The following is a 27,544-nucleotide window of genomic DNA, read 5'->3' on the forward strand; positions in this document are numbered from 1 at the left end:
CAAGGAAGGATCATTTAGCACCAGATTTATTCATGATAGCGAGACTGACTTGTTCAGCCCAGACTCTGTTTCTCCCTCCATCCTGAAGCATTGTGCTGATCAGCTGTCTCCGGTGTTTACCAACATCCTTAAAATCTCACTGGAGACCTGCCATGTGCCAGCTTGCTTCGAGACCTCCACCACCATCCCCAAAAACATGACTTTGAAGCGGGCCAGAAAGATTGTAGCCGACCCCTCCCACCCTGGACATGAACTGTTTGTGCCCCTTCCATCCGGCAGGAGGCTGAGGTCCATCAGGACTAAGACCTCACGCCACACGAACAGTTTCTTCCCTTCGGCAGTCGGGCTCATCAACAGAGCCCGGGCCCCCTCTGACTGACTCTGACTCCCATGTTCATTCATTCACTTTGTCACTCGTCACTTTGTTTAGCTGGTGCACTTTATCTTTATTCCTAATTTTATCTTATCTCCTCTAACTTACTAACCCATAGCTTTAGTTTTTAGCGTACTAACCCATAGCATATATTTTATTATACTTTTATTTTATTCTTATTTGCACTATGTCGTCATTATTGTACTGTCTTCTGTCATGCACCAACCGCCAAGACAATTTCCATGTATGTCCAACATATTATGGCAATAAACGTTTCCTGATTCCTGATCATTTATAGACAGTATATTCTATTTATTGTGTCTATTTAACCGTTTAATGTATTATCACTTTTATATATGATTTACAGACTCATTGAATGGGTTTGAGACGTTTATTACGTTCAGTGGAAGTGCTCTTATTTTGAAGTCAGTTCAACACGCCACTACCGTAATCTCTAGTATACACGCGTACCGGGAAATAACGTGTTTTCGAAGTGGAGGCTGGCCTGAAAGCAGCACACCGACAACCACCCTGGAGCCGATGAGGCGCCTTGAACTTTAAGAGCAGCAGATGGGATTACTTAAAAAGTTACAGTTTCTTTTCTGTTTCGTTTTTGACAGCTGCATGCCTAATTCTCTCATTTAATAAAATATAACTTGTTAATGCCATTAGTGTCTCATTGTTTGGTAAAATGAATATATTTAGTTGTATGCCTTGTTGGACTAAGGTAAAACAAAAAAGGTTTTTGGTGTTTATGTAACACATCATGTGTTTGCGCCACAGTTGATGGATGGACTTTGAAGAAAAGTTATAATCATGTCCGCATGGTCACATTTGAGAGGAGTTGTACCCCCCCCCCCCCCCCCCCCCCGTAGTCTTCGGCACAGGGACCGAGAGGAAGTAGGTCAGTCGCACAATTTCGCACCGTTATCACACGGGGGTGTTTTCCTTCCGATGGGTCGGCCCAGTCGCAGACGGTCGACACACTGTGTGGGTCTCTCGCGACTTCTAGGATTTGACGGAGAACGGATAGAAACAAAAGGAACATGTATGCGCAGGGGCTTCGGTTTGCGATGACCTTGTTTCATTTCCTGCCACTTCGGCAAGGAGACTGCGCCTTCGGTATACGCCAAACCTCCTCATGGCATCTGGTCTGAACCGGTTCGGGATGTGCGCAGTCTTGTGCGCACTGCAGACTACACGCACTGATTTCACGCAGCAACCCCGCGCTCTCGTCGAGCTCCGCCCTCTCATTGGTCAAGACGCGATAGGCCCGCCCACATCTTCCGCGTACCGTATGGACAATGGGCACGTTTCCGATTTGCGATTGGCTCATGCCACTCCAAAACTTTATATTTCGGGGCAGGCCCCGTATGTTGTGCACGGGCACGCAGATAAATGGAGTTGTAAACGAAGCGCGTGCACGGTTCAGCACCAAAAACGCGTGGACAGCGGCGACACCGAGAGAAAGAGAGAGATAAAGAGAGAGAGAGAGAGCGAGAGGGAGAGAGAAGGGAGAGAGGGCTAGTCGTCGTGGGCTAGCTCATTGTACTCCACGGACCAGTCTGCAACGCCGCGATCGCGGGAAAACTTCATCGGTAGTTTTGTGTCGCCGAGTGGACGATATCCAGCGGCACGGCTTCCTCGCTTTGTTCGCCCCGGCGGGCGAGCGTTTTTGCCACGATAAAAGGTTGGGAGTGGGTGTGGGGAGAGAGAGAGCGAGAGACACGCCGTTATTTTTTTTCGGCTCACGCGTGTGTCGAGCTTTTCGCGCGGTCTACGTTTAGCTAACGTTAACTGCACCCGCGAGGAGGGCTAAATGGCCGCGGATGAAGGCCAGCAGAGGGGATAGCGAGGCTCGTTCGTCCAAGCCGGGTTCGGTCCAGATTGCGGTTGAGTCGCGGTCCTGTTTTTGAGCCGCATCTCCTCCCGCTCTGCACCGCTAGCTCACCGAGGTCTCCATTGTGTGAGCCGTCGGCGCGCGCACGCACACACACACACCTGCCACCTCGCACAGCTACAACCGGCTGTTTTTTCTCCCGGATTTCCCCTATTTTTTGGCTCCTCTCTCACACACCCTAAATCCACGCATTCCAGAACAAAACATGTGTTCCCGGGTTTGGTTCGTGACCGACCGGCGCATCAGCCAGGAGTACCCGCAGGTCCAGATCCACCGGGCGCTGAAGGAGCGCTGCGCCGACGAGGACGTCGAGTTCCGCTCGCTGCTCATGGATCAAATCGTGCTGACGATCAGCGAGGGACAACTAGGCAAGTATCACGCGACGAGTCCGGCGAACGCGGTGCGCCTTGTTGCCCTAGGGGTCATCCGGGGAGCCACGTATCGCTCGGTTCCCCTCCAACAAGTTTAACGGTGGCAGGCTAGCATTTAGCTTATTTTGTTTGTTTTTATATTGTTACGGGGGGGGGGGGGCACGCTGCACGCTGCCAGGGGGCTAGACCCCGGTCTGCTAGCCAAAAGAGAAGCCAAGAGGAACCGCAGACGTGACCGCCTAACCCACTTTCCAGCGAGGGTGCCTCCTCCGGAGAGGCGGGAGGTGGGGAGGGAGGGAGGGAGGGAGGGGGGGTGCTTGATTTCATCGGTCTGAACACAGCAATGGCCGTCGATGATGCGATATTTTTTTTTTTACTTGATCACCAAGGCAACGGGGAGTGTTACTGTGACAGAGGACCTGTGATTAAACACGTTGTGATGTCCTCTGGTTTGTGTGTGTGTGTGTGTGAGGGGGTGGGGGGGGGGGTAGCAGGGCCACGCTGTGCCTCACATACAAAGGCGGGTATGCAGACAAGTGTGGCTTCAGTGATCAATTCAATATTTGCGTTATAAAATGTTAAGAGCAGCGAATTTAAACCAGAAAACGAACAGTGATTAAGGTGGTGTGTGTGTATAAATATACAATTATGAATAATAATAAACTAATCTCGCATGAATGCAGCCGTAACCGGGGCTTGTTTATTGATGTTACTGGGTCAACTTAATACATTTGTACTTTTTATCCACGAAGCTTTCATCTTGGACTTGGTTGAGTAGACAAGTAAACTAGTAATGATTTGACTCTGGTAAACACACAATTTAAAGATGTCTTTTTGCACAAGGATCTGTGTTTGTGTTAGTCAGCTAGAGGATGCCACAATCTCAATCATTCAAGTTCCCTCCATATTTTAAGGTATATGTCACAAAGACTTCTCTTTTGTTCCATTCTTGCACTGCGTTTTCCCAAACACAATGTTTTGAGTTCTGCTTGCTACGAGATGAAAACAATGTTCTCACCAGTTACCCGGGAGGCCTTGAGAAAGAGATGGTTAACAGTGGGATCTTCTGGAGCAACAGACACACATGGAATTCATCAGGGCGGCGTGAAGTGGGGTCGGTGTCACCCGATGAGAGGCGCGCAGGTCTCAATTAACACATAAGCGGCGTCTGCTGGCACTGGGAGATGCAGAATAGTTTGGAGACCATGTGGGATCAATTGGGGTGAGATTGAGCTGCACGCCCCTCACAGGCTACGTACCGCTGATACTGTTACGTAAAGTGCTCTCTACAGCTCCGTCATCACATAAAAATCTCATTGTGGGACAGTTTTCGCTATGATATCAAGTCAATACCAATATCCAACAAATAACTTGCAAATATATATATATATTTATCAAGGCAATGTGGAATAAAAGGCCCTAATAGCCCAGACACGGAGGTAGGATAGCAGGTGTTTAGACGTGTGGCAGGCCAGCAAGCATGAGCTGTAATATATCCCCGTCCCAAGTCTGCGTAGGTGTACGAAGCCTCGGCCCGACATCACCATTAACAGCCGTGGACAGATTAGCCGGGCTCAGGGGGTGCTACACATAGGCTGCAGTCTTGAGCCTCGTACTGGCCCTGTGCACCCAGCACCACATGCAGTTCTTCTCCACCTTTGATGTAATCCACACTACATTTATACACAGACTGCAGTAACTCTGGGGGTCAGAAGATACTTTCCATTAATACAAAAAAAATCAAATTTTCCAGATCCCTAGTAGCCAAAGGACTTTTACACGTTGTGTCTTGTGCTGCGAGATGTCTAATTGGTGTGACGAGCTTTTGCCATACGTACTCATGCCAGTGGGCAAGTTGATGACGAATGAAACTTTCGGCGAACTGATACCTAAAGTGTCTTTTATGATGAATCCTTTGCAAATGTATGTAAATTTAAAGCTTGAGCTTTAAAGGCATCATTGCCCTAGTCAAACAATCAAAAGAAAAATGTTTGTTCATCAACTAGTGTGCAATTTTTTTGTGAGATTTCCCATGCAGCCAGGAACATTAACAGGTTTAACTTTCTAGTATTGCGTATGCTTTCTAAATATTAGAAGTACGTCAAAGAATTTATGTGACAGCAATTTTGCAACATTGACTGAATCTTTCTCAATGAAATAATTGCACCTTTTTTATGTTGTGTTGTGGTCGACACGTCCTTCCTATATTAAATACTCCATGTTCCGAGTGTTTCTTTTATAACTGGTCATACGGCAAATTAAGCACATCCCTTTGTAATTTGCATAGTTGCACTGGACAAAGAACAGTGTCCACAGTATGATTGCTGGACTTTGGACCGTTTATCTTCCCACTACATGAGGCTGGGTAATGTTGCATTACTGTAATGAAACGTTTTGGGATAAGCTGCAGGTTATTCCACAAATGTCCTTGAAATAAAATCGCTCCACTCCTCCCTGAATTTTCTGTCATACAACATGAACGGCACCCAGCTGCGAGCTGACAGCAGCCCCCACTATTAGCTGTCATTCTGGCAGGTAATTAAACATAATTTGGAGATGTCAAAGGTACAGTTCAAATAGCAGTGCTACATTTGTGGTGGGTACAACATATTTCCTACTCAACATTAGGTAAAAAAAAAAAAAAGCCAATGAGCAAGGTGTGGCAAGATTGTGTCATGAAACCCTTTTTCCTAATGACACGTCGCATTACTAATTGATAACAATTTTATTCTATACACTATATAAATATATATGGGTTTAGGGTCACTAATTCTAGAAGTGTGACATTGATCATTGCTTTAGTACTGCATGCTTCTGTTAAGTGTGATGAAAAAGAAAACCGACATCTTCATTACATGTTTCGTTCTTTCAGTTTAAATCAGGCCGCAACCTCGAGCTGCAAAGTAAGGCCAATACAGTCTGAATCCTAGTTTAAAGCCTTCCTTAATACAGCGTGATGTTTAAAGTACAACAAAGTAGTGTATGCTTTTGGGGCGTGGCCACCTTGTGATTGTTTTGGGAGTTGTACGCATACTTGCCAACCTTGAGACCTCAGAATTCGGGAGATATTGAAAGGACCGGTTGGGGGGGGGGGGGGGGGGGGGTGGTGCTAGCGGTTTTCTTCTTCTAATTGCCACGCTTGACTTCAAGGTGTAACCTTTATTATGGTTCGTTCTGAAACGGATGGTGTAGCAATATTGTTCGGGTGGGAAATTCGGGAGAAAGGTCGGTCCGGGAGGGTTGACATGTCTGGTTGTACGTCTTTCATTTTTTTTAAGCTTCACCTCTTTCACAGTGTGATTTCAGTTCATGAAACTCTATTTTGGTCGTCTGAAAACCGTCTCATTCCGTGTCCGGCTTTACTCCTCGCCAGGAGGCCTACAGCATGTTACTTGATTGACGTTAGTGGCTGATGATGGATATGCAAATAGACCATTGCAGGCATTGTTAGACCAACCTGAGCCAGAAGACACTGTGGGTGAACCTGCTGCCCTATCATGCAAATTCAGACCGCTCCCAAAGCTGGCAGGTCCCAGCAGGCGCCCCGGCGCTGGCACAGCGCTGGTCGGCGTCGCCGGCTTTGTGACGTTGCGGCGGTATGCATAGAATGCCTGTAATGCTTGTTCGCTTTGTCCGGCAGATTGAAAACGGGACACTGAGTATAGAGTCCATTGAACCATTAAAAAAAACCTCCACGGTCTGTCATAGAGGACAGAAACAAACAAACCCATGTTGCCCTTTGTCACACACCAAACTGGTTGGGAGGGTTTCTGAATGTTTTTTTTTTTTTTTTTTTTTTGCGTCTGTCACATGCACACAAATGAATAGGCCTGATTCATCTGGCTGCCCTGTTGGTCTGCGTTCCGTTCCCATGGAGATGGAGAACGAGCGACGTGAACAGAGAACACTGTCCGTCAAAAAAAAAAAAAACCATGAGACCGCATCCCCTGACGCTTCCCACTGTAACACCGTCCTAGTAGCTGCACAATCAGGGCAGTGTGGCCTGACAGACAGTAAATCACCCTGCTTCTATACTGAGATTGTAAGTAGGCGGAGGAGAACGGGGAAGGTTGGCAGTCTCTTCATGGCTGCATACTGCTTTCTCTTGCTCCTTGGTTTGCCTCCCCCCCCCCCCCCCCCCCCCCCCCTTTCCCTGCCTCCTTTCCCTTGTGCGGAAGGCTAAAAGACATCCTTGACCTTTTCTGCCTGCTACCTGTCTCTTGTTTCCTTCCCTTGTCTCTGCACAGAACTGCGTGGGGGGGGGGAAAAGAAAAAAAAGACAACCCGTGTTTGCCTGGGGCCCCGCCCGCTATGCATGCATGTCACCGTGCAGCGCATCCGCCGGCATACCAACGGCTGTCGGTCCTCATTACGTATGCAGCAACCATGGCGCTTCTGGTGACCTCTGATGATCTCACCTCCCGTGGTGGGGGGGGGGTGGGGGGGCTGCAGTTTCTAAGACGGCTGGAATTCAGGCCCCCGGTAGAGCTGAAGTGCTGTGCTAGTGATAAATGCGTCTCCTCCCTCTCATCCCGTACATTTATATGTACGGACACACGGGTTTGCTCGATGAGCCGCCGGGTCGCGTCGCCTGCTCAGATATCTCTGTCTCGGTTTCCTCTTCTCAGCCAGGGTGACAAAGTAACACCAGTCACCGCTGAAATGCCGCCAAGTCCTCGGCTTTCGGCGGGCGAATTTGCCATCTGCGTTTGGCAAATATCGAGTTGGTATTCCATCAATATCGTATTCTGTTCTGCCGATGCAGATAGCTGCTGAGACTTGTGTCCTCCTGTAGTCACTAAGCGTGTGTTTCTCATCAGACCGAGAGATCAATTTTTGATTTATTTTTTCCATTTGGCTTTATTCATCAAAATTCATGACCCAACACAATACCCACGCTGCTTTAAAAATGTTGCGGGCCCACGTGTGCCAAAGGGAATTCAGCCATCTCTGGCTACCCCACTGCCCCACTTTGAAACCGAGTGGTGTAGAGTATTGGCTCATCTCTTTCCCAGTCAAATGAGTAGACGGTGGTATCGGCCCCAAAAGGCAGAGGAGCTGGCAGCACTGCAGGGGGGAGTACTGTACATGGATATGTGCAACATGTAGATAATCCCATCAGCTTCCAAAACCATGACTTAACAGCAGCAGCCTTTTGAGCCGCCGGCCAACTCTCAGTCTGAGGTGCGTGGTGCCGCCTGCAGCACCGCCCGCAGCACCGCCCGCACACACACACACACACACACACACATGCACACAGTCTCCGTGGGAGATGCTGGATTCCAAATCTCACATGCCACTTTCACGATACGTCCAGCTCGCGTAAACCGGACTTTGCGGGATGCTTTAAAGAACGTTTATCTACGAGGTTGAGCTCCGAGGTTTGGATTCCTGTTTAATGATGGCCAACCCTCTCTTTCCTTCTCATCCCCCTGCAGGTCTGCGAGTGGAGCAAGAGTTGGTGACCTCTTATCCTCAGGTGGTGGTTGTCCGGGCGCCCACGCCCTGGGTGCAGTCCGATAGTGACATCACCGTGCTGCGCCACCTGGAGAAGATGGGCTGCCGGCTTATCAACCGCCCGCAGGCCATACTCAACTGCGTCAACAAGTTCTGGACCTTTCAGGAGCTGGCCGGCCACGGTGTGCCTCTGCCCGACACCTTCTCATACGGTAAATCAATACTTGGCGTTTATCCTTTTCCGCAGGGCTGGTGCATTCTGGTAGCAGCACGCCGTTGATGGAGCTAAGGCGCCCGGAGAAGCGGGCTTCTTCCCTGCTGACTAGCATCAGCAAGTCAATTGACGAAAAGTGCAACGCGACAGACTGCTTCCCAGCACGGGGGGGGGGGGGAGGGGGGGACCAGCGAGTAGTCCAGGCCGCATTGTACGGCGGGAAAGAGCTCCGAGTACAGAATGCAGACTGTCATTTCCTCAGCAGAGGGCATAAAGAAGTACACACGGATGAATCGAAATAATGTCAGTGCACGGCTGTGTTTTAGTCAAAGTAAGCTATATAAAAATAAGCTATAGATAATAATATTATATATATATATATAGGGCTGCAACAACGAATCGATGAAATCAATTAAAATCGATTATTAAAAGCGTTGGCAACGAATTTCATTATCGATTCGTTGTGTCGCGCGACTATTATCTTTGAGTATTAAAAGAAAGTTGCGCGCGCCGCGCAGAGCTGAGAAAAAAAAAGTTGAGCGCTCGCGCAGCAGAACATCGGAGAGACCCGTACTACTGTTCTGAAACATGCGGAGGAAGAGAAGCCAATGCGATCTAAATATTTCACACTGAAATGGGGGGTGCGGGTCCTAGCGGGCAACGGGGGGGGGGTGCTGCGGTTTTCTTTGCAGCGCCAGTAGTTTTACGTTCTAATCGCCGCGCTCGACTTCAAGGTGTAACCTTTATTATTGTTCGGTCTGAAACAGCGCGCCCAGTGACGGGTGGTGCAGCAATATTGATGTCCGGGTGGAAATCAGGAGAAAGGTCGGTCCGGGATATTTTCGGGAGGGGCTTTGATATTCGGGAGGGTTGACATGTCTGATTGTAAGATATGCAAAAGCGACATGGCCTGGCACGGGAGCACCACGGCAATGATTCATGATTTTGTGCCTAATATATTTGATTTGGCGGCTGTAAAGTATACATCATGCGATGTGTGTATGTTTTTTGTGTTAGTCCATTTTATTTGCTTACTTAGGGATGTTCAAGGAGCAATCTGCAAAACATATTTAGAAAGTGCACAGTCAGTTCTATTTTTCAATAAAGGGTTGGAAATTAATGTTTTTACATTTTTTATTTTTTTATCCGATTCATCGATTAATCGAACAAATAATCGACAGATGAATCGATTATTAAAATAATCGTTAGTTGCAGCTCTATATATATATATATATATAGATGTAAATATTGCCTCAAAGTAAGTGTGTAACACTTTAAAGGGGAATATAACGGCATCATCTGTAAGCGAAATGCCGATTAGCATAAACACCACCACAGCTGTCATGTGTTGCATCACAGGCTTCAGTCCACATGTCTGTAACAGTTTGACAGGCCATTTGTCCGTCAATCACGACTCACTCCAGTTACTCCAACAACAAAGGGAAGACATACCTATTCAAATCCTCATGACGCTCCACTGTATTTCTTTAGTTACCACTGTTGATAAAGGTGATAAATGTGCAGATGCAGCCCTTCCATCACAAGACCCACCAGCTGGTGTCATTGGTCGTATTTTTCTCATTTTCTGTGACCCCCACGCGCATTTCTCTGTTTTTCCCAAAATCGGCAGCGGTTTGGTGTTTGTGCGAGCAGACAGAGATGGAGACAGACACACAGACAGCCAGAGAGAAAGAAAGAAAGGGGGGGGGTGGCCTACATTCCATCCGTCCCCCTGCACAGTAGGCCAGCCAATGCATGCAGAGCGGCTGGAGAGCTTATGTAACACCCCGCCCCCCCCCGGGCCCCACCCCATTTCATGGTTTTTCTGAATAAAAGAAGTCATCGCCTCCGTTCCTGCTTTCCACCTCAGCCGCCAATGACGTGTTCGGGACCCACATTTCTTGCCCACTCTCTCCTCCTCTGCTCCCTCTGTTGTTTCTCCCTCCAACTAGAACTATGTGAATCTGGGAAGAAAATGAAAAAAAACGAGCGACAGGGCAGTTCACATGTGTTCACTTGAGCGAATGCCAGATAAGACCAGACAGGCAAACAGAGGAAGGCGAAGGGGTGGTGGAGAAGAAAGAAGAGAGTTACACCTCCATTTTTCAACATTTACAATCACTTCTCGGGCGCACATCTGTTGCTACAAGCGGCCGCCCTGAGTCAAAGTCAGGTATGGTCAGCTGCTTCACATTAGCCCAACCCTCAGTGGCTGCTCTGTTCCTCGAGGACCCAGCAAGCCGCGAAATACTGAAGCGCTCAGGACACACTCCTACAGTCATGCTGTTTTGAGTCCTTTCTGTTGCCATGGCAACATGCTACTCCCCCCCCCCCCCCCCCCCCCACCCACCACACCCTGTTCAGTTAGCCGTAATGTGTGAACCATGTTTGTCAATAATTCTATTTTTACACTTCTGTTGTTTCTGGGTGTGTGTGTCTGCTGCGTGTTCGTGTGCATGGCGGATACCAGGAGGGCATGACAACTTCCGAAAGATGATTGACGAGGCCGAGCCACTGGGCTACCCTGTGGTGGTGAAGAATGCACGTGGCCACAGAGGTAAGACCATCAGTCGGTTTCTTCCTACTCACCACACCTCAGAAATCCGTCCGCCGTGGGGGGGGGGGGGGGTGCAGCTCAGTCCACCCGTACATGAAATTCATTGACACAGTGTTAGAGGCACCGGGGTTCTAATCATCTCACAGACGCTTGCAACCCTAGCAGGATGGCTGTTAGGTTCAAAATCCAATTGTTATGCATTTACCCCTGCTGTCTCATTTTGCATGAACTCACAGAGGGTTGGGAGGGGGGGGGGTTGATGTGGGAAATTTGAGCCTTGCCATAATGTTGGAGATGAGCCCCAGTGTCTGCTGACCCATTAGGATTTTCCCATTCATAGTAGTTGACACATGAATGACCCAGCGAGGAGTAACAATGCACTTTGGCTGCTGTCTTGACGCATTGTTGGAAAAGCAGCCGTTGGTCAACCGCTATTATTTATTTATTTATAAGTCCAGCGTGCCTTCCCTCTTTACAAAGTAAAGGCCTGCAGACAATTACAAATTGCTGTTTCTAAATCAATTGTATCGATTGGTCAATACAATGTCAAGCATGTGCTTTTCCTTGCCAGTTATTGGGATGTGAAATATATATATATATATTTTTAAGTGAAAGCCTTTGTGCACCTAATATTCAAATGAATGTCTTTGCATAACCCAAAGAAATGGGTGCCACTGAGTCACAGGACCATGATTCCATGTCTTGTTTTTGTGAAGTTGGGTGCCACTGCCCAGCTTCACATCTCCATGATGGGGATTGTCTTGTCATCTTGTTTGGATTGTCACCTACTCGACATTTTCACACGCATAGCATGCACAACATTTTCCCTGGTGCAGTATCAGTGCTGGACAACCAGGAGACAGAGCCGAGTAGAACTAATTAAAACAGGCATGTTTTTCTTTTCTTTTTTACCTCTGTAATAAGCAATTCTGTGGCTGCTAAGAGGAGCGTCCCGTCTATTATAGGAGACACGGGAACTGGCATTAAACTTGGTCAGCAGAAGCAGCGTCTTGTCAGCAGGACTTTGAGGAATTCAGCCAACCCTCCACTAAGATTGTGCAAATGTCAGCGCCCGCGAGCATCTCGTTTTTAATGTTCAAATAAATCTTGACTTCATTCCCACAACCTGTAAACTGGCTCGCCTTCCCTCCGTTGCTTAATCGTTTCTCTCCTCCTTTCCGCCAGGCAAGGCTGTTTTCCTGGCACGGGACAAACACCACCTGACAGACCTGTGCCACTTGATCCGTCACGACACCCCCTACTTGTTTCAAGAGTACGTCAAGGAGTCGCACGGCCGCGATGTCCGGGTGGTGCTGGTGGGCGGCCGCGTCATCGGCTCGATGCTGCGCTGCTCCACCGATGGCCGCATGCAGAGCAACTGCTCGTTGGGTAAGCAGACGGCCGGGAGTCAACGATGACACACTGAGACGCCTTAACCATCGAGCACGGTCACCTACACACACACATACACATTTCCCCCTTTTCGCTATTTTACCAGCACTGTCAACCGTTCTTAATGCAAAACTAGCCTCTTTTGAAATGTTTGGTTTTGACTTTAATATAATGATTATTAAGATTTATTTTCTCCCTCCCCCCCTTCCGACTTACTTCTCCTCGTCATCATATGAGGAAAGTACCCGGTGGTCCTGTCATCCCTCTAAATGATTGAGCAAGTGTAGTGCTCCATCTGTTAAACCAACTAGTCTTTAGGTGATGGTGCAATGAATCTGCCCTGGAGACATCGAGGTAGACAGTATTCCAGCTGACGAAACAGATTTTTCCGTGTCGGAGCACGGGGAGGTTTGGTTTAGTTGATACTGTAATGTGCTCTGGCATATTTAGGACACCAGTCATCACATTATTCTGCATTCATGATTCATATCACGTTGAGACTGATCGTAGGTCAATCTGATGCGGTGTTTCCTATCCCAACCACATACGGTGCATGTTTTGAAACTTGCTCTTGATTCGTCACAATCTTTTATCACATTTGAATGGCGCGCACACGCTGTGGGAATTAATCAGCTCCCTCTCTGGGTCACCAGGCGGCGTCGGCATGATGTGCCCACTGAGCGAGCAGGGGAAGCAGCTGGCCATCGAGGTGTCCAACATCCTCGGCATGGACGTGTGCGGCATCGACCTGCTGCAGCTCAACGACGGCTCATTCTTGGTCTGCGAGGCCAACGCCAACGTGGGCTTCATCGCCTTCGACCAGGCCTGCGGCATGGACGTTGCGGGCATCGTCGCCGACTACGCCCTGTCGATGCTCCCCAGCCGCCTCACCCGCAAGATGTCCCTGCTGTCGGTGGTGTCGAGCACCAGCGAGACCAGCAGCGAGCCAGAGGTGTGCCCCGTGCCCACCGGCGGCGGCGGCTCGCTGCCCGAGGCCGTCTGCAACATGAGCGTCGGTTCCACTTCCAGCGAAAGTGACCCGGAGCTGGCCGAGCCCTCCCAGTCCTCGCCCCGCCAGTCCACCGCCCCCGCCCTCCCCGATCTGCCCGATCCGGCCTACAACTTCAACACTCTTCTCGCCAATGAAATGAAATTATTGACTGAGTAAGATTCAAGCGGCTTCATGCACACACACACACACACACACACACACACACACATCACAAATGCATATTAAAAAGAAAACGCGCAGACACACGCCTGTACGCATGCCAACAGACACTCCTTTTTAAAACACATATCAAATGTTCAATGCAAAACATCAGCAGAGAAAAAACACACACACACACACACACTCGCGCGCATGCAGACACAACCAGAGAAATTCAAGACATGAACCTTCTCCTACTAACTTGTAACAAAGATCTGAGGCTGCTCCCCTGACTCCTCTCTTTGCACCTCTGCTCCCAAACTGTACTTATTCAACCGTAGCTCCCATCAGGCCGAGCGGCGCCATGGTTCAGGGATGTAGTAACCTACGGAAGATTTGCCAAATTGGCTTCTCCTACTTTCAATTTTGCAAATTAGGGAGTGTGAAGGGTACTATGTTTTTTTTGGATGGGTGTGGGATTCCCATAAAGGCATCTGCCATATTTTTTATCTTTTTATCATAATATTTAGGGAGAATCTACAATATGTTGTCATAAAAATGGCTTTTCTTGCGGAGACCGTAGTGCGGTTTGGTGGATTGGATGAAAAAGCAAGTGTTTTTTTTAATTTTTTTAAGTGATTATCTTGGGAGAGAAAAACCTCCTTGTGGGCGCATTAAACTGACTGTTCCAATGTAGCAATGTCGTACTCTTTTAAAGGACGCAGAACGAGATGGGGACCTTCCTCCAGCAACCGGAGAGGAAGGGATTTCATGTCACATTTATTGCTATTTCATAATCACTGAAATTAGGTTTAAATTCACTACGTCATATGTTCGAAACCCGAACACACAACGAACACACAATGTTTCGACTCGCCAATACTTAAATGTCGCCAGAGCTTCAACTTTCACAGTTCATAAGAGGCTGTAGGGATGCTTTTGCTTTCAGAAGATAATTATTAACCTGGACTAGAAGCCCATAGCACCAGAGAGTCCTCCTGGGTGCTCACACGGTGACCAATTCACTGGGAATGAAGCAGGTTAATTATGTAAATGCCAGCAAAGCGGCACTAACCTGTGCGAGGTAGGAGAAATAACATACGTGTTCTGTTTTGGAGTCGCATGAAATTTAAAAAAAAAAATGAATTAAGAGCCATGACTCGAATTCTAGTTTTTAATTGTTCGATAGCTTGTCTAATTAGCCTCGCCAGCAGCAGTAGTCTGCAACCTTTTTTTTTATTACTTCAATAGCACTTTATGATAAACAGAAGGTTTTTTTTTTGCCGCTCAGATGACACATTTAGGAATCACAGTACAGTGTGAAAGCTGCGTCGAACAAAATATACCTCAAACCAGTGACTTGTCACTGCCATGACGACAGATATTCAAACATACAGCACATATCAGCCAGGATCCTTGTGGTCTTCAAGTGGCCCCTGACATACCAGGTTTTCCTTATTTTTATGTCCGAGAGCTGGAATTTTAGTAGTGTTTTAATCTTTTAAACTTTCTTTTGTAAATATTTAGGTAGGGAATAAGCTTACTAGCTCATTTAACTGCCAACTCCAAATAAAAATCTTCAGCTAACGTGGACAAAGTCCTGCAATATTAAAAGGTTGACACTGAAAATTGGTGCTTACATTTCTGGATTTGGTAAGACATGTTTTCCTAGTCACATGATTTTGACTTGTTTTCACCTCATTTTTTGATAACAATGAACAACATAAAACGCAAAATCTGTTGGCATGATGTACAAATAAAAAACATGGTAACTCTATTTCTGCCGTCTCTTTGATCAGAATGTTACGTTTTCTTTCCTCAACAAAGAAAGAAAGACAAAAGCAGGCAGTGGACAAGAGCTTATTTTTGTTGCAATTTGTTTACCACCCCGAAGACCTTTTTGGATAGAAGCATCAACATAGGTTGACATCCAGGATTACTAATAATTTACAGCTCTGATCAAAAGCACAAATGATTGCGTTCTACTCAGTGACACGTTTTCAGACTCCTTTCCCTTTCTTCGAACCACTTCTCAGGGAAGCAGCCTGGATCTTCCCCCCTTAACCCCCCTGACCCCCCAAAAGCAGCATTCCAGCTAGAGACATGTCAAAACATTACACATAACTACAAGCAGACAAAAAAACACTCAAACAATGAAAGAAAAGGATGAGAACTACAGTATGAGACAATGTGGTGTATACCATGATTAACGTTCACTTTTTTTCCTTGCTTGTTTTATATTGTTCCTTGTTTTCCTCCTAATTTATAGTATTTTCAAAGAAAAAAAGTGTTTTTTGTGCACTAACATTGTCTCAATAAAGTGAAACCGCTGTGAAGCTTGATTTTACTTTTTCTTTTTTGTGGGCCAAATTCACTAACCCTCTGAAATTTAACAGGGCCTGCCTGAGTGGGCCAAATCTCAACAGGAAACCATGTGGAAATCAGCTTTTTATTTTAAGTCTGCTGTCACGTGATCTCGGTGACTCCATTCAGAAGATAACGCTGTTCAAACCGCTGTGATGTCCACTGAACAAAAGTCTCTGAAGAACAAACTGTGAAATCTGTCCACTCACCTGACGTGTAAGGGCTGGTGGCCTTGACCACCGACATTTCACATCCCAAATATTGAAACGTATGTGGGCGAACTATCTCCAGATGTGGATACTCCCTTTTGTTTTGTCTTTGCTTTGATGCCTTTGCCATTCTTCTTCATTGTGTACGTGAATCTAAATCAAAGATCCCATATCGCTGACCTATGACCATCTTGCCGTAGGAAAGCGGGAAATGTTCACATCATTCTGACAGTCCTGATATTTAAATCTACAGTTTATACAATATCCATATGCACACAGAGCACATCTGGCCATTTTAGGCTAGCGCTGTGCCCCAACGACATTCACTATGCCTTTTTCACTGTTGGGTTTTCTCTGGGAGCAATGATTTGAGGATGACTCAGGACAAAGCTGAGTCATTGATCCCGGTTGAGGTGGGTTTCTTTCTGCTTGGTGTTTGTACATTAATAGCCATGATAAGAGTCAATACGCCACATGGATGCTGCTGAAAGAAACCCCAACCGCACGGAGTTTGACGCGGGGGGGAAGGAAGGGAAAACGTATGTGAATGATCAGACCATAGAACGCCCTTTGGCCCGTGTGCTGCCCGGGAAGCCCGGAGCAAATGTGTAGGGACCTCTGGGACTGGTCTACGTGTACAACTACCCACGACAAACTGCTGCTAATGTATATTTGGCTCCAAAATGAAAAAGGGAATACGTGGAAATCCCAATGTTTCCATGTTCTGCTGCCTCTCGACACATCTGAACGTTTCGTTGTACATTTCAGTGCTAGTGATGCTAGTAGTGGGATGATTTAAAAAAAACTGATCCTTTGTTTTGATATGAGTAAATATTTCCGAATTGTATATAAAATGAAGAATTTCACTGCAATTATTGGGTTCCTTTTTTTTGTCAATGTGTTTTAAAATAAACCTGAGGTTTGCTTAGGTTTCCAAGACACTTGCAGGACAAATACAATGTTTACGGTTTGTTGATGATTTTTAGACATCATCATCATCATATTTGCATAAGATGGTGAATCGATGATGACTCCATGATCCTGTTCTGTATCATTCTGACAGTGTTCCAAAATGATTCCCAAAATCATGTTATTTACAAACGTGCATTATGATGTAAATTTATATCTTTTTTTTTAGAATCAAATAAAGACAAGTGATTCAAAACCAATGAAAGAGCTGTGTCCTTATATCCACATGAAAATGTTTTTACTTGTTTTTCAAAGGTACGTTAATAAGCACCATTTCTGTTTGCATCATCCACATACAAATGACAACATTTGGATAAATCCTAAATCACACCAAAAGTCCCAACTAATGAATCGGTTTCAACATTTGTCCCGGTGTGAGTTCTTGCCGGGCGAAAGAGGCTCCCCGGCGAAGCCTAGGTGTGATTGGCAGGATCGGCGGGGCGGGTGCTGTGACTAGTCCGAACCAGGGGGCGATTCTGCCTGCAGACTCTGCACCAGCTGCAGCAGGCCCTGGATGGGTTCTGTCAGGTCATGGTCCGGTATCAGGTGACTGGCCTCCAGGGCTGTGCTGCCGAAGCTCCGGGCCTGGCACACAAACGGAAACAAACACAGCAGCTGCAGCTGTTAGCCTCTCCGGGGAGAGCAAAGCTGACTTACATAATAATAATAATATCACTGATCATTGGATTGCAACCTGGTCGGCTTCACTCGTCTTGCTTTTCCCTCTGACTACCTGATGGTTCACTCTAACGGGTAAGAACCGAGGGAAAATGAGGAAATGATCAAAACGATTTAAACTGTTGACGAAACTGTGCATGCCGAGATGGAAACATGCCAGGACCCATGTGGAATTCAACGAGGTTCGGACGGCGTCTGTGGAGTTCCTGTCTTTTGTATTTGAACAGCCATCCATTGTGTGTGTGTGTGTGTGTGTGATTTAAGCCAATCAGGTGATGTGTATTTGTGTAATGAGGGGAGGTGAGGCCTACGGAAGAAAAACACCCTATATCAAGGTGTGCATAATTATTACCTTTTTTTCCTCAGGAAAAATGGCCCAAAAAAAAGAGTAATGTAACTGACTCTGAAAAGGCATAAATTGTAAAAAGTCTCTCAGAGGGAAGCAGCAATGTTGAAATTACCCAGATAGTGGGGCGCGATTACAGAACAATCAAACTTTTTGTCTCAAATAGTCAAAAGGGTTTATGGACTGATGCGATGAGGGCGACTACTGACGGAGCAGATGGACGGGCCTGTGGCTTCATCAGTAACGGGCCCAGAGCTCCACTTCCCCAGCAAGGTGGAGGTGGGGTCCTTGAATGGGCTGGTATTATTAAAGATGAGCTAAATGGACCTTTTCGAGTTCAACATGGTCTAAAAATCAACTCCCTGCCAGTTTTTACAGGACACTTTCTTTAAGCAGTGGTCCAGGAAAAGCCATGTATCTTTCAACAAGACCATGATTTTAATGCAAGACAATGCTCCATCATATGCATCGGAATACTCTGCTGCGTGGCCAGCCAGTAAAGGCCTTAAAGGTGAAAAAATAATAACATGGCCCCCATCTTACCTAAACCCCATCGAGAACTTAAACAGGAGATATACAGAGAAGGAAAACAGCACACCTCTCTGGGCGGCTGTGGTTGCTGCTGCACAAAACGTCAACAGATCAAAGAACTGACCGACTCATCATCGGTTATTGAAAAGAAAAGTGGCTAATTTTAAAGGTTAGGAATGTTTATTGTTTATTATTCTCACTGATATTCTAATCTCACTGATGGAAATAAACAAGTGAGATGGGAAATATTTAGTTAATTTAGTTGCATAATAATTCTGCACACTAATCGTTGCACATAAATATTCTCCTCAGAAAGCCAAAACGTCACTTTTCTTAAACATTCAGGTTTGGGGTTTGTTATTTTGGATTGACCGAGAGCCCTGTAGTTGTTCAAAAATTAAAAACCGTCCTCAAAAATTCAACTTGCCTAAATGTGCACAGAGTGTTTAAGGAAAAAAAAAGCGAATGAGACTAGCCAGTAGACTTAAGGCTTGGTGGCACAGGAGGCTGGGCAGATGTTACAGCTCACAACGCTCCATATAAGGGAAGGAATCAAAAATGGGAAATCATTGTAGAGATGAGATGTGCTGTTCAATCAGGCCCTCAGATGAGTTAGGTAACTTATGCACCTCCTGGTGAGTAGGAAGCCCTTGTCCTTGTAAAATGGAACAACATATTCCTACATGGAATAAGGACAAGGGCTTCCTACTTATTCCTAGGAACTGTGTCTTATGCTTCCTGACACTTGGAGAAAAAGTCACCATTTTGGCAAATGTACCACCCCAGGACATAGAACCATGGGAGACAATGAAACACAGACTGGGTTTAGTCACCTATCTGCTGTTGTGTCTGTTTTTACATTTACTAGAGTGAGGTGGCTGGCACTGTGCCTTAAAGTCTCATCCAATGGCCGATCGCCACCTGCCCCGGGACCCACTGAACTTACTTCAGAACCCTCCCCCACCAAAGTCGGTGGCCGTCCCCTCACTGGAACACGCTGTCTGGTACACTCCGTATTTGCATGAAAGGTGCTGTGAACCGGTGCCCAGCTTGAGAGAGCTCCTGCGGGGAGCTGAATGTGTGCATTGCGGACTGAAAGATAACGTCTTCTCCATCAATTTGTCCGTTAGCTACAATATGTTGGATTCATGTTAACACATGCAATTCAGATGTTTATTTTGAAGACGTTTAATTTATGGGGAAAAAAATGTTTGAAAAAAAATGTCACTACCCCCCTGTCGTACCTCCGCAAACCCCCTGTTGAAGACCTCAGGAAGTCAGGGAATCGAGACAGTCAAATCAACTCCCGCTAATTCCCACATCATCTTTACGGCTTTACCAATTAGGGATAATCCTATCTCGAACACGGCCTTCCGAAGCGGGAGCATCGCTGGGGGCAATGGGGAACTGTGTCAAACGGATTCCTAGTCAGGTGACTCACCTTCAGGGAGTCTCCTTTGAGGAACCACAGCATGGCCAGGCAGTGGGCCACCAGTGCGATCTGACCTGGGTCTGTTCTGGAGAAGTTTTGCTCAAACTCCAACATGGTTTCCAACATATTCTGCGCTTCGACTCTTTGGGCTTTGTCTGAATGAAAGACAGAGATAGAAACAAAGATGCATACGTACGTTAGCTTGAACAGGATGCTACCCTGGGCATAAGTGCACTGGATATTTGAATATTGAAACACCTAATTCATTTGATAGTGCTCAAGATAAAATTCTGGTCTGTCCGCATCTTTTGGGTATAGTTTGTTTAAGCTTGCACGGTCACTTTTCCCCGGTAGACGTCCCAGAAGGCCGTGGAAATGGCATGGCAGCTAACAGGCTTAGCATCACATGTAGGGCAGCAGCTGCGATGGAGGGTATTGGTGCGGATACTGCACAGCCGGAGATGTGTCAGCACGGGTCTCCAGTCAGCCCTAAGCGTGCTCGTGTAAATCCGGGGTTTAGCTTTTGGATTGCACAGCAAGACAGCGTAGATAATTATAGACACTTTTGAGCCTGTTTTTTTTTCTTTTTCTGTGATACACTCATGGAGACCGCTGCTGTTTAGCGGTTTGAGCAAATGATGGATTTTTAAAATAAATTTTGTTATGTATGATTTTTTTTGTGGCTCTAATTTGATGAGGAGATTCACCATAGGAAGGCTCCAACCACCTGCCGGGAATTTGGACATTTGGGGCGTCGGTTTTGAGGAGTTTGGTCAAATGGCAGTGCCATGTTTGTGTCACCTGCAAAAATGAGCAAAATAAAATGAACTGAGCAACAGGTAAACAAAACCGATCTGGCCAGACTGTCTTGTACCTCATGACACCGGTTTGATTTATTTTACCTTAGAGTACAAGGAACGAGTGATGGGCACCTTGCCCTTTTTGGCAAACACATCGGCCATGAGAAAGTAGCCACCACAGGGGACTGTGCTGTCCAGGCCATATACCTCACTGGAAAGGTATATCTGAAAAAAAAATCACAAGGTATTTTCATGTGGAGTCAGGATTTCTAGTGCGCGTACATGACACAAAGAGGAATAAAATAATCCAAATTATCAGTGCACACCAAAATGTTGTTGTGCTCTCGATTACTTTTATATAAATGATATACTGTGCGGTGACTTCATGGGGTGAACAAAGGGCAGGCACAAAGTGCTTCTCAGAATACATATACAAAGGGCAGGCACAAAGTGCTTCTCAGAATACATATAAATTAACTGACCAGTTGAAAAATAATTAATGCCCTCAAGCCATTTCTATTGACTGAGTTACTTATGCCACAGACGTCGTTTGCAAAGTTAAACAGAGCCGCTTCCGGGTCTCCAGTCGCTGTGTGGAGGCGGCCCAGGATCCTGTGCAGCTGATGGTGCACTGAGGGTTTTGGACTCTTCAACACCGCCCACTCCGCGAGCGACAGGAGCTCTTTCACCTGGGTGAGGTTACCCAAACCTGGAAAGCACAAATACACCAAATAAAATGTCATACAGGTAAGGGGGCGGGGGACCATTTTGTGCTCTCTACTCACCGAGGTTAGCCTCAGCCAGCAGCAGGTAGGCCGGGACCACTTGGACGGCCCTGGCGCCATGGAAGTCCTTGGAGGAGCGCAGGCAGAGCTGCGCGGCGGGCAGAGCCTCCTGGTGCTTCCCTTCAGCCAGCTTGCTCTGAGCCACCCACCTGCACGTCTCAATCAGCTTCACCTGCATTTTGCATACCAAAGCACCACGGAGGTTGCCTCCAGCCTTCATTCTTTCTGAGGAGTAAACCACTCTAAGCACTTACTGATAGCAATCACAGGAATATTCTATGAAATATTCAATACCCCCAGAGTACAACATCCAGCCGTTGATCACTGGAGAAAGAACTCCTATTGGTAACGGTGACAACCAAACTGGGAAGCAAAGGAACCTTGGCCTGAATTACAGAAAACAATTTATCTTTTGTCAGCTATCCTTTTGTTATTTGTTGAATGGAGTCGAAAACACAGCTTTTTGAGTAGTTGTAATTGTGCACTTATGTCAGTCACAGCAATGAGAAACTCCTGCTCAATAAAAGACTGAGAACTGAGAGTGTAGCGTCCGCCTCCTGTTTGTCAGCTAAAGCATCATCATCGTCATCCATTTGCCTTTCATTTAGCTCAAGACTCAAGGGTCCTACTGTTTCCTGACAGGTAACACGGTCTGCATTAGAGTTTGTGAGAATCTATGCTGCATGGTTGTTGTTAAACAGTTTATTCCACCATTTCGTTGTATGCTCCAGGTTCGGATTTGGCATCGTGGGTCAATTATGACAGCAAAAAAACGAAAAACCTGAAAGTGAAACATTTGGCCATTTGAAAAGGTGTGAGATTGTATAGACAGACGTCTGAGGAGGAAATTAAAAAGTGGACTGGAGATTGTTTTTTAGCCTGATCCTTTTACTTTGACATTGAGAAATGTAACTTGGCTCAAACTCCAAACATAGATCCTCACCTTATTAAGATTTGTTAGACTCTGGCCATCCTGCTGGAGACCATCGAGTGTCGAGGTGCGAATGGGGACCAGCAACTGACAGACTATCGCATGGATCCCCACCCAGTCAGCCTGCTGGTGCTCTGCGTTACTGAGGAATACAAACAAGGGTTTTTAACAAATGCATCTTTGGTTAATGTTCATATTCCAAGCTTGCTCCCTCCTTAAAGTGAAGTCAAAATAATTCCTATAGCCTAATGTCATAAATAGCACTGACCCATGGGGTCCCAATGCGCAGGATTTTTTTGGTTCAGGATTCGTGCTGTGGAAAAACAACCCGCTGATCAATGTTATGATCTGAACAACTTAGCCGAAACCGGTACTGAGTGAAATGTGCCTATGAAGTTTATACCAGCTGGTTGAATATGAACTTTCCAAAGCAAAGCCTCTATAGCGTTTCGAGTGCACAGAGGGCATGTTAAATTGCAGGCCATTACATAACTGGTCTGTAATTTTGTTCCTCTGGCTCTCGGTTCCTGCACACTGCTGTGGAAACTGTCTTGGTTTTCCTCGCATTTCTTTCTACTGAAGCGCATGTGTTTTTGCACCAGTGAAAATGTGTTTCTGGCCCTGAGACAGAGGCAGCGAGCAGGCTGGAATCTGGCCACGTCACATGAACAGTCGCCATGACGTAGCTCGCTTGCGAGGCCTCTCCTCGGGATCAAGGGGCCCTTACTTCAGCTTACTTCACTAATTCAGTTCTAATGAAAACTGCTTTTCTCTCCTTTAAACGTTGCCTTGCGGTACAGCTAGTAGTACAAGCAAGCTTTGACGTTCAATGGAACAAAAGAAAAGTGTGAGACGTCGGAATACAGGAATTAGTCATGGACATTGGTGCAATAAAGAGAGGCCATAGGATAAAAGGAATAAAATAAGTCTAAGTAAAAAAATAAAGGCTGAACTTCTTCAGCTGCCTCATGAAGTACTTCCTCTGCTGCCTCTTCGTACAGGTCCCGTCCCCCTTTCATAACGCCCGATCCTTTAGCAACCGTAGCCGTGTGTGTTAAGCTGTGAACCAGGGTTTGCCATTGTTGTAACACACCCTGGTGCATGATGGGACACGGCTGGCTTCTCAGAAGCTGGTATATGCCATCACAGCCTCCACGTGTAGGTCATTCAGAGGACTGGGGGAGAGGCTAGCACAATAAGTGTATGTAAGCTTCTTTTGGCAGAGCGGCTTTGGTGTATCATCCCTTCACATAAATCCCTGCAGGGAGGGACGGCACCACGTGGCCCTCCTCACTCCCCGTACTGTGCCAACAAGAGTTTCACCGAGCACCATCTTACGATCTGTAATTGATTCTAAAGAGATGACCACACATGCCAAAGGCTATTATCGGCTACCATTTGAAAAAAAAGATGTGGACAAATTCAAACGATCGAACAGCAGGGGGCTTCCAGTCACAGTAAACAAAGAAATAGCCGGTTTTTTTATGCAATTGCTTTGCCAGCTGTTCCTCTCCCTCCTGACGTCACAGTGACGTGGAAGCGCACCGTTCTCAGCGGTCTGCGCTGTTAAACATATGGACGACAGCGCCATCTAGCGTCCAAAACGCAGACATGGTTTGGACCAGCTCACACAAAAACAATACAAGTTGTGTTGTGGTATTTTGCAAGAACGCTTTCTGACAATAATGTCCTGATGGCCCCCAACGTGTCATGCCAAAAGCGCTAGCTAGGATAACTCGAGCTTACCAGTAAAAGGTCACCCGACAGCTGGTGCATCGCAGGCGCGCTTCTCCTTGACAAAGTTCACACAACTTTGCTTCTCCTTTGGGAAAAGCAAGAGGGACCACCTCTGATGTCCCCGATAGACGAGGTTCATCGTCCATTATTGCGAGGAAAGCCGCCTGAGAAGGGAAAACGCTCCTCGGGTATGATGCTAGTTTTTCGACGTACATGAAACTAACGGCTGTTGTTGAGAAACTCTACGTTTACAGTTGCCATGGCAACTACTGTCTTTCTACGGTGCGCACACACGTACATGCACGCACGCACACACGCATACAATAACACTGTAGTCCACATGGTATATAATGTAGCACATATGTTCTCAACAAATCAACGATGCTGAGGACTAGTTTACAGCTTTATTTGGTATCACATTTGCATTTTATATAATATATTATCAAAATGAAAACAACTGTGGGTGTTGTAGATAATAAACATTTCACGTGTTATGTATCTTTGTGTGATCATTTTAAACAGCTACTGAATATATTCATAAGATCAGCTTTACGTATAAAAATATAAACATTTTCAACTTGCTCCATCTTGATATTAAATGTAATTCAATGCGTACACAATTCTATTAAAAGAAATAATACTGCTTTGGTATTTATTTACCTTTCTTGGTCAAGACAGGACAATAGTGTACACATCTTTAAATAGAAAAGTGACATTATATGTAATTAAATGTATGCAAAAACATGCACATTTAGGCTATTGGAACATTATGAAATTAACTAAAGCATGAGTAATGATCAAGACACTTCTGAGTTCTGAAAAATAAGCATTTCTGATTAAAAAAAAAGAATCAATTTAATTATTTATTTTCCTCATTTTAAACAAAAACAAAAATCATTGTGAAATACCCTTTTTTGGGGTCACTCTTTCTTACGTAGGTGGATGTAGATGACCCCGCTACACAGCAACAAGGGGACACACACCCAGGCCAGAATGAAGCAGTAGCCAAAGCGTCCGGATGTCAGTTCTCTGGAGTCCTGAAGGATTTCCTTATTGTGTAATGTGTAAATCAGAGCTGCAGTAAAGGCGGCCAGCCCTAAAGAAATAAAAACCGTCAACATTATGTGTTTTTTTTATAGTTTAAGTTAACCTGATTACCGTGTCTACTTAATTCAGTGATAGCAACAACCACCCTCTGCCCACCTCATGTTGGGCAATGCAACAAGACCACATAACAACATATACTTAAAACATTTAAATTTAGAGGGCCAAAATTTGGCTTATAGTCTAAACGTCAGGGAAAAACTTTACCCTTTTCAAATGATGTCATCACAATGAGATCATCATACAGAACATTTTTTTTCACTCAAGTGTTACCTGCAAAGATTTGACACAACCCAGTGAAGTAAAAGAGTCCACCCTTAGACATGGTGAACAGTTGTCCCAGGAACACCAAGAAGGAGACGGAGGAGAAGACCACTGAGAGAACCATCAGGACCTGCACCGCCTGAAGCCACTCTGAGAAAAGGAAAACACGCCGACACCCAAAAACAATCTTAGGTCTTGGATTTAGCATTGGGGAGGGACATGTGCATGTGCTGCTTACCAGTTTCTTTGGAGGATGCACACAACCAGGTTCCTGTGAAGTTGTCAAACCTACAGTTGTACCACAGGTCGGAGTTCCCCATGCCTTCCCACACCCACCAGGACTTTAAAGAGAAATTAGGCATGATGTGTACAGCTGGATATATTTCACAAATAGATGAATAGGCACGTTTTCCTTATTATGACTATTACCTTCTCCATAGTTGCAATAAACAAAATTGCAAGTGTGATGAGATGCAGCAGGGTCACAAACATAAGCAGGTAGGCCATTTTCAACTCCCTGTAAAAACAAACAAAAGTTGTTTAAATCCAGGCTTCCTGAGCAGCAGCATCCAACATAAATGTAAACAAGCCAACAGCGGGAAACCAATTTAATTTGTTTGCAGAGTGAGAATCAATGTGTGAACTTTCTTGTTTTGCCTTGAAACATTAAATGGAAAATCTGAGTAGCCGAACAGAGTATACCAGTGTTATGTAAGACCACGCTTCAAAACAGAGTGCAACGGGTTATTCCTTAAACTCCTCTATGACTGGGCTGTGGGTTTCCATCTCAAAGCAAACCACAGAGAACCTGGAAGGGCCCATTGAAACCTGAACGGTACCAAAATATTTACTCAATTAATCTCTGTAGTCTTCTGAATGGCCGTTTTGTAATTCAACCTACATTTGGATTTCATTAAAGTGGGGAATTATAGCAAGGAAAGCCTTTCATTTTACAAAGCCATTTGGTATGGCACCTATACAGCTTAAGGTAACGTTAAGAGGCTACCAAAGCTGTAAGAAAAATAATTCCAGTTCACAACACGAGACATGGATGCAGGGGAAATAAAAAACAAAAATTGTGTGTAGATCGTTATCTGTAGGAGAGGTCCATTTGGGTGGGCGGGGCAGTCACAATACTGTAAAATTAAGTAATTACATGAGATTTTATCCATGAAAATCAGTTAAAAACAAATACAAAGGTCAAGAAAACTCTGTTAGTGTAATAATTAAACAACACAGGTATAATGACAAATATCTGTGGCAGAATTATTGAAATAAGAAAAACATTTTGACAACATGATTTTCTTGCTTGCTGTTAACACAGCATGTGTTCTTTGCAGTTGTGAAGAATCACAATATTAACGTCTTGTCTTAAAATCAACCCAAACCAAGGTTTAACAAGCTACTAACTGAAATAATTTAGAAAATCTCACTTACCCTATATATTTCTTGTCTTTCTAAATCAGGTCTCGGGAGCTGAAAAAAAAGCAGCTTCACCACTCTACTTCTACTTCATGGTTTAGTCCCACTTGGTGGTCTTCTCCTCTCCAACCATACCACACCCCCTTCTGTTTTCAGTCACTCCATCAAAACTTTCCAAGAGAACGCCCATTTCCTCTGTGCAGAACAGAGCTCTCTTTTGCTGTGCGTTTTTAGTCACTCGGTACAGCCTCACCCCCTCAAAAAACCCCAAAGGAGACACACCCATGTGGCAGTGGAGGCACATAGAACCACAAGAAAAAGCCTCCTCTGTAAACAGTCTACTTGGAATGCTTTTGGGCATGGGGATCATTTCACCAGGTCACATCCACTCATGACTCCATGAGTCCTGTTTGGGCAGATATGAAAAATAAACAAACAGCTGCAACGTAGGAAATCTGTACACTAGAACATAATGTGTATGGAGAGACCATGTTCATATGCCTTAGTTTGTGTAGCAAGACCAAAACAACAAAGCATGCACTTTCAAAACACCAATCA

The 27,544-nt window shown here is 45.7% G+C and overlaps 3 protein-coding genes across 3 annotated transcripts; 1 reads left to right on the top strand and 2 right to left on the bottom strand.

Annotated features, from left to right (window-relative positions):
• The first annotated feature begins 1,359 nt into the window (after window positions 1-1,359).
• On the top strand, window positions 1,360-15,756 carry rimkla (ribosomal modification protein rimK-like family member A). Its single transcript, XM_037479467.2, has 5 exons — window positions 1,360-2,641; window positions 8,083-8,313; window positions 10,786-10,872; window positions 12,058-12,261; window positions 12,918-15,756. Exons 1-5 carry the CDS (start codon window positions 2,479-2,481, stop codon window positions 13,430-13,432), a joined length of 1,200 nt encoding a protein of 399 aa, XP_037335364.2. The 5' UTR covers window positions 1,360-2,478; the 3' UTR covers window positions 13,433-15,756.
• A 1,237-nt stretch (window positions 15,757-16,993) lies between these two features.
• On the bottom strand, window positions 16,994-24,550 carry zmynd12 (zinc finger, MYND-type containing 12). The gene is made up of 8 exons (XM_037479468.2): window positions 24,206-24,550; window positions 22,472-22,601; window positions 21,529-21,700; window positions 21,289-21,452; window positions 20,846-20,968; window positions 20,651-20,744; window positions 19,953-20,098; window positions 16,994-17,541 (listed from the first exon to the last, which is right to left on the bottom strand). The coding sequence occupies exons 1-8, from the start codon at window positions 24,409-24,411 to the stop codon at window positions 17,410-17,412; spliced, it is 1,167 nt and encodes a 388-aa protein (XP_037335365.2). The 5' UTR covers window positions 24,412-24,550; the 3' UTR covers window positions 16,994-17,409.
• A 34-nt stretch (window positions 24,551-24,584) lies between these two features.
• On the bottom strand, window positions 24,585-27,430 carry LOC119222683 (epithelial membrane protein 3-like). The gene is made up of 5 exons (XM_037479495.2): window positions 27,002-27,430; window positions 25,994-26,081; window positions 25,803-25,905; window positions 25,574-25,714; window positions 24,585-25,292 (listed from the first exon to the last, which is right to left on the bottom strand). Exons 2-5 carry the CDS (start codon window positions 26,069-26,071, stop codon window positions 25,117-25,119), a joined length of 498 nt encoding a protein of 165 aa, XP_037335392.1. The 5' UTR covers window positions 26,072-26,081; window positions 27,002-27,430; the 3' UTR covers window positions 24,585-25,116.
• Window positions 27,431-27,544: the final 114 nt, after the last annotated feature.

This window comes from Pungitius pungitius, chromosome 1, assembly GCF_949316345.1.
Source record: "Pungitius pungitius chromosome 1, fPunPun2.1, whole genome shotgun sequence".
Lineage (NCBI taxonomy): Eukaryota > Metazoa > Chordata > Actinopteri > Perciformes > Gasterosteidae > Pungitius > Pungitius pungitius.

What these genes read in the sequence shown, in the direction of transcription:
- rimkla (XM_037479467.2), top strand. Translation starts at nt 2,479, where the DNA reads ATGTGTTCCCGGGTTTGGTTCGTGACCGACCGGCGCATCAGCCAGGAG. An exon ending in GCCCGACACCTTCTCATACG is followed by an intron (nt 8,314 to 10,785) that starts GTAAATCAATAC and finishes GGCGGATACCAG; the next exon opens with GAGGGCATGACAACTTCCGA. An exon ending in GAATGCACGTGGCCACAGAG is followed by an intron (nt 10,873 to 12,057) that starts GTAAGACCATCA and finishes CCTTTCCGCCAG; the next exon opens with GCAAGGCTGTTTTCCTGGCA.
- zmynd12 (XM_037479468.2), bottom strand. Translation starts at nt 24,411, where the DNA reads ATGTACGTCGAAAAACTAGCATCATACCCGAGGAGCGTTTTCCCTTCT. An exon ending in TGTTTAACTTTGCAAACGAC is followed by an intron (nt 20,969 to 21,288) that starts GTCTGTGGCATA and finishes TTTTTTTTTCAG; the next exon opens with ATATACCTTTCCAGTGAGGT. An exon ending in TCAAAGGAGACTCCCTGAAG is followed by an intron (nt 17,542 to 19,952) that starts GTGAGTCACCTG and finishes TTTGTGTGCCAG; the next exon opens with GCCCGGAGCTTCGGCAGCAC.
- LOC119222683 (XM_037479495.2), bottom strand. Translation starts at nt 26,071, where the DNA reads ATGGCCTACCTGCTTATGTTTGTGACCCTGCTGCATCTCATCACACTT. An exon ending in TGCATCCTCCAAAGAAACTG is followed by an intron (nt 25,715 to 25,802) that starts GTAAGCAGCACA and finishes TCCTTTTCTCAG; the next exon opens with AGTGGCTTCAGGCGGTGCAG. An exon ending in GTTGTGTCAAATCTTTGCAG is followed by an intron (nt 25,293 to 25,573) that starts GTAACACTTGAG and finishes TTATTTCTTTAG; the next exon opens with GGCTGGCCGCCTTTACTGCA.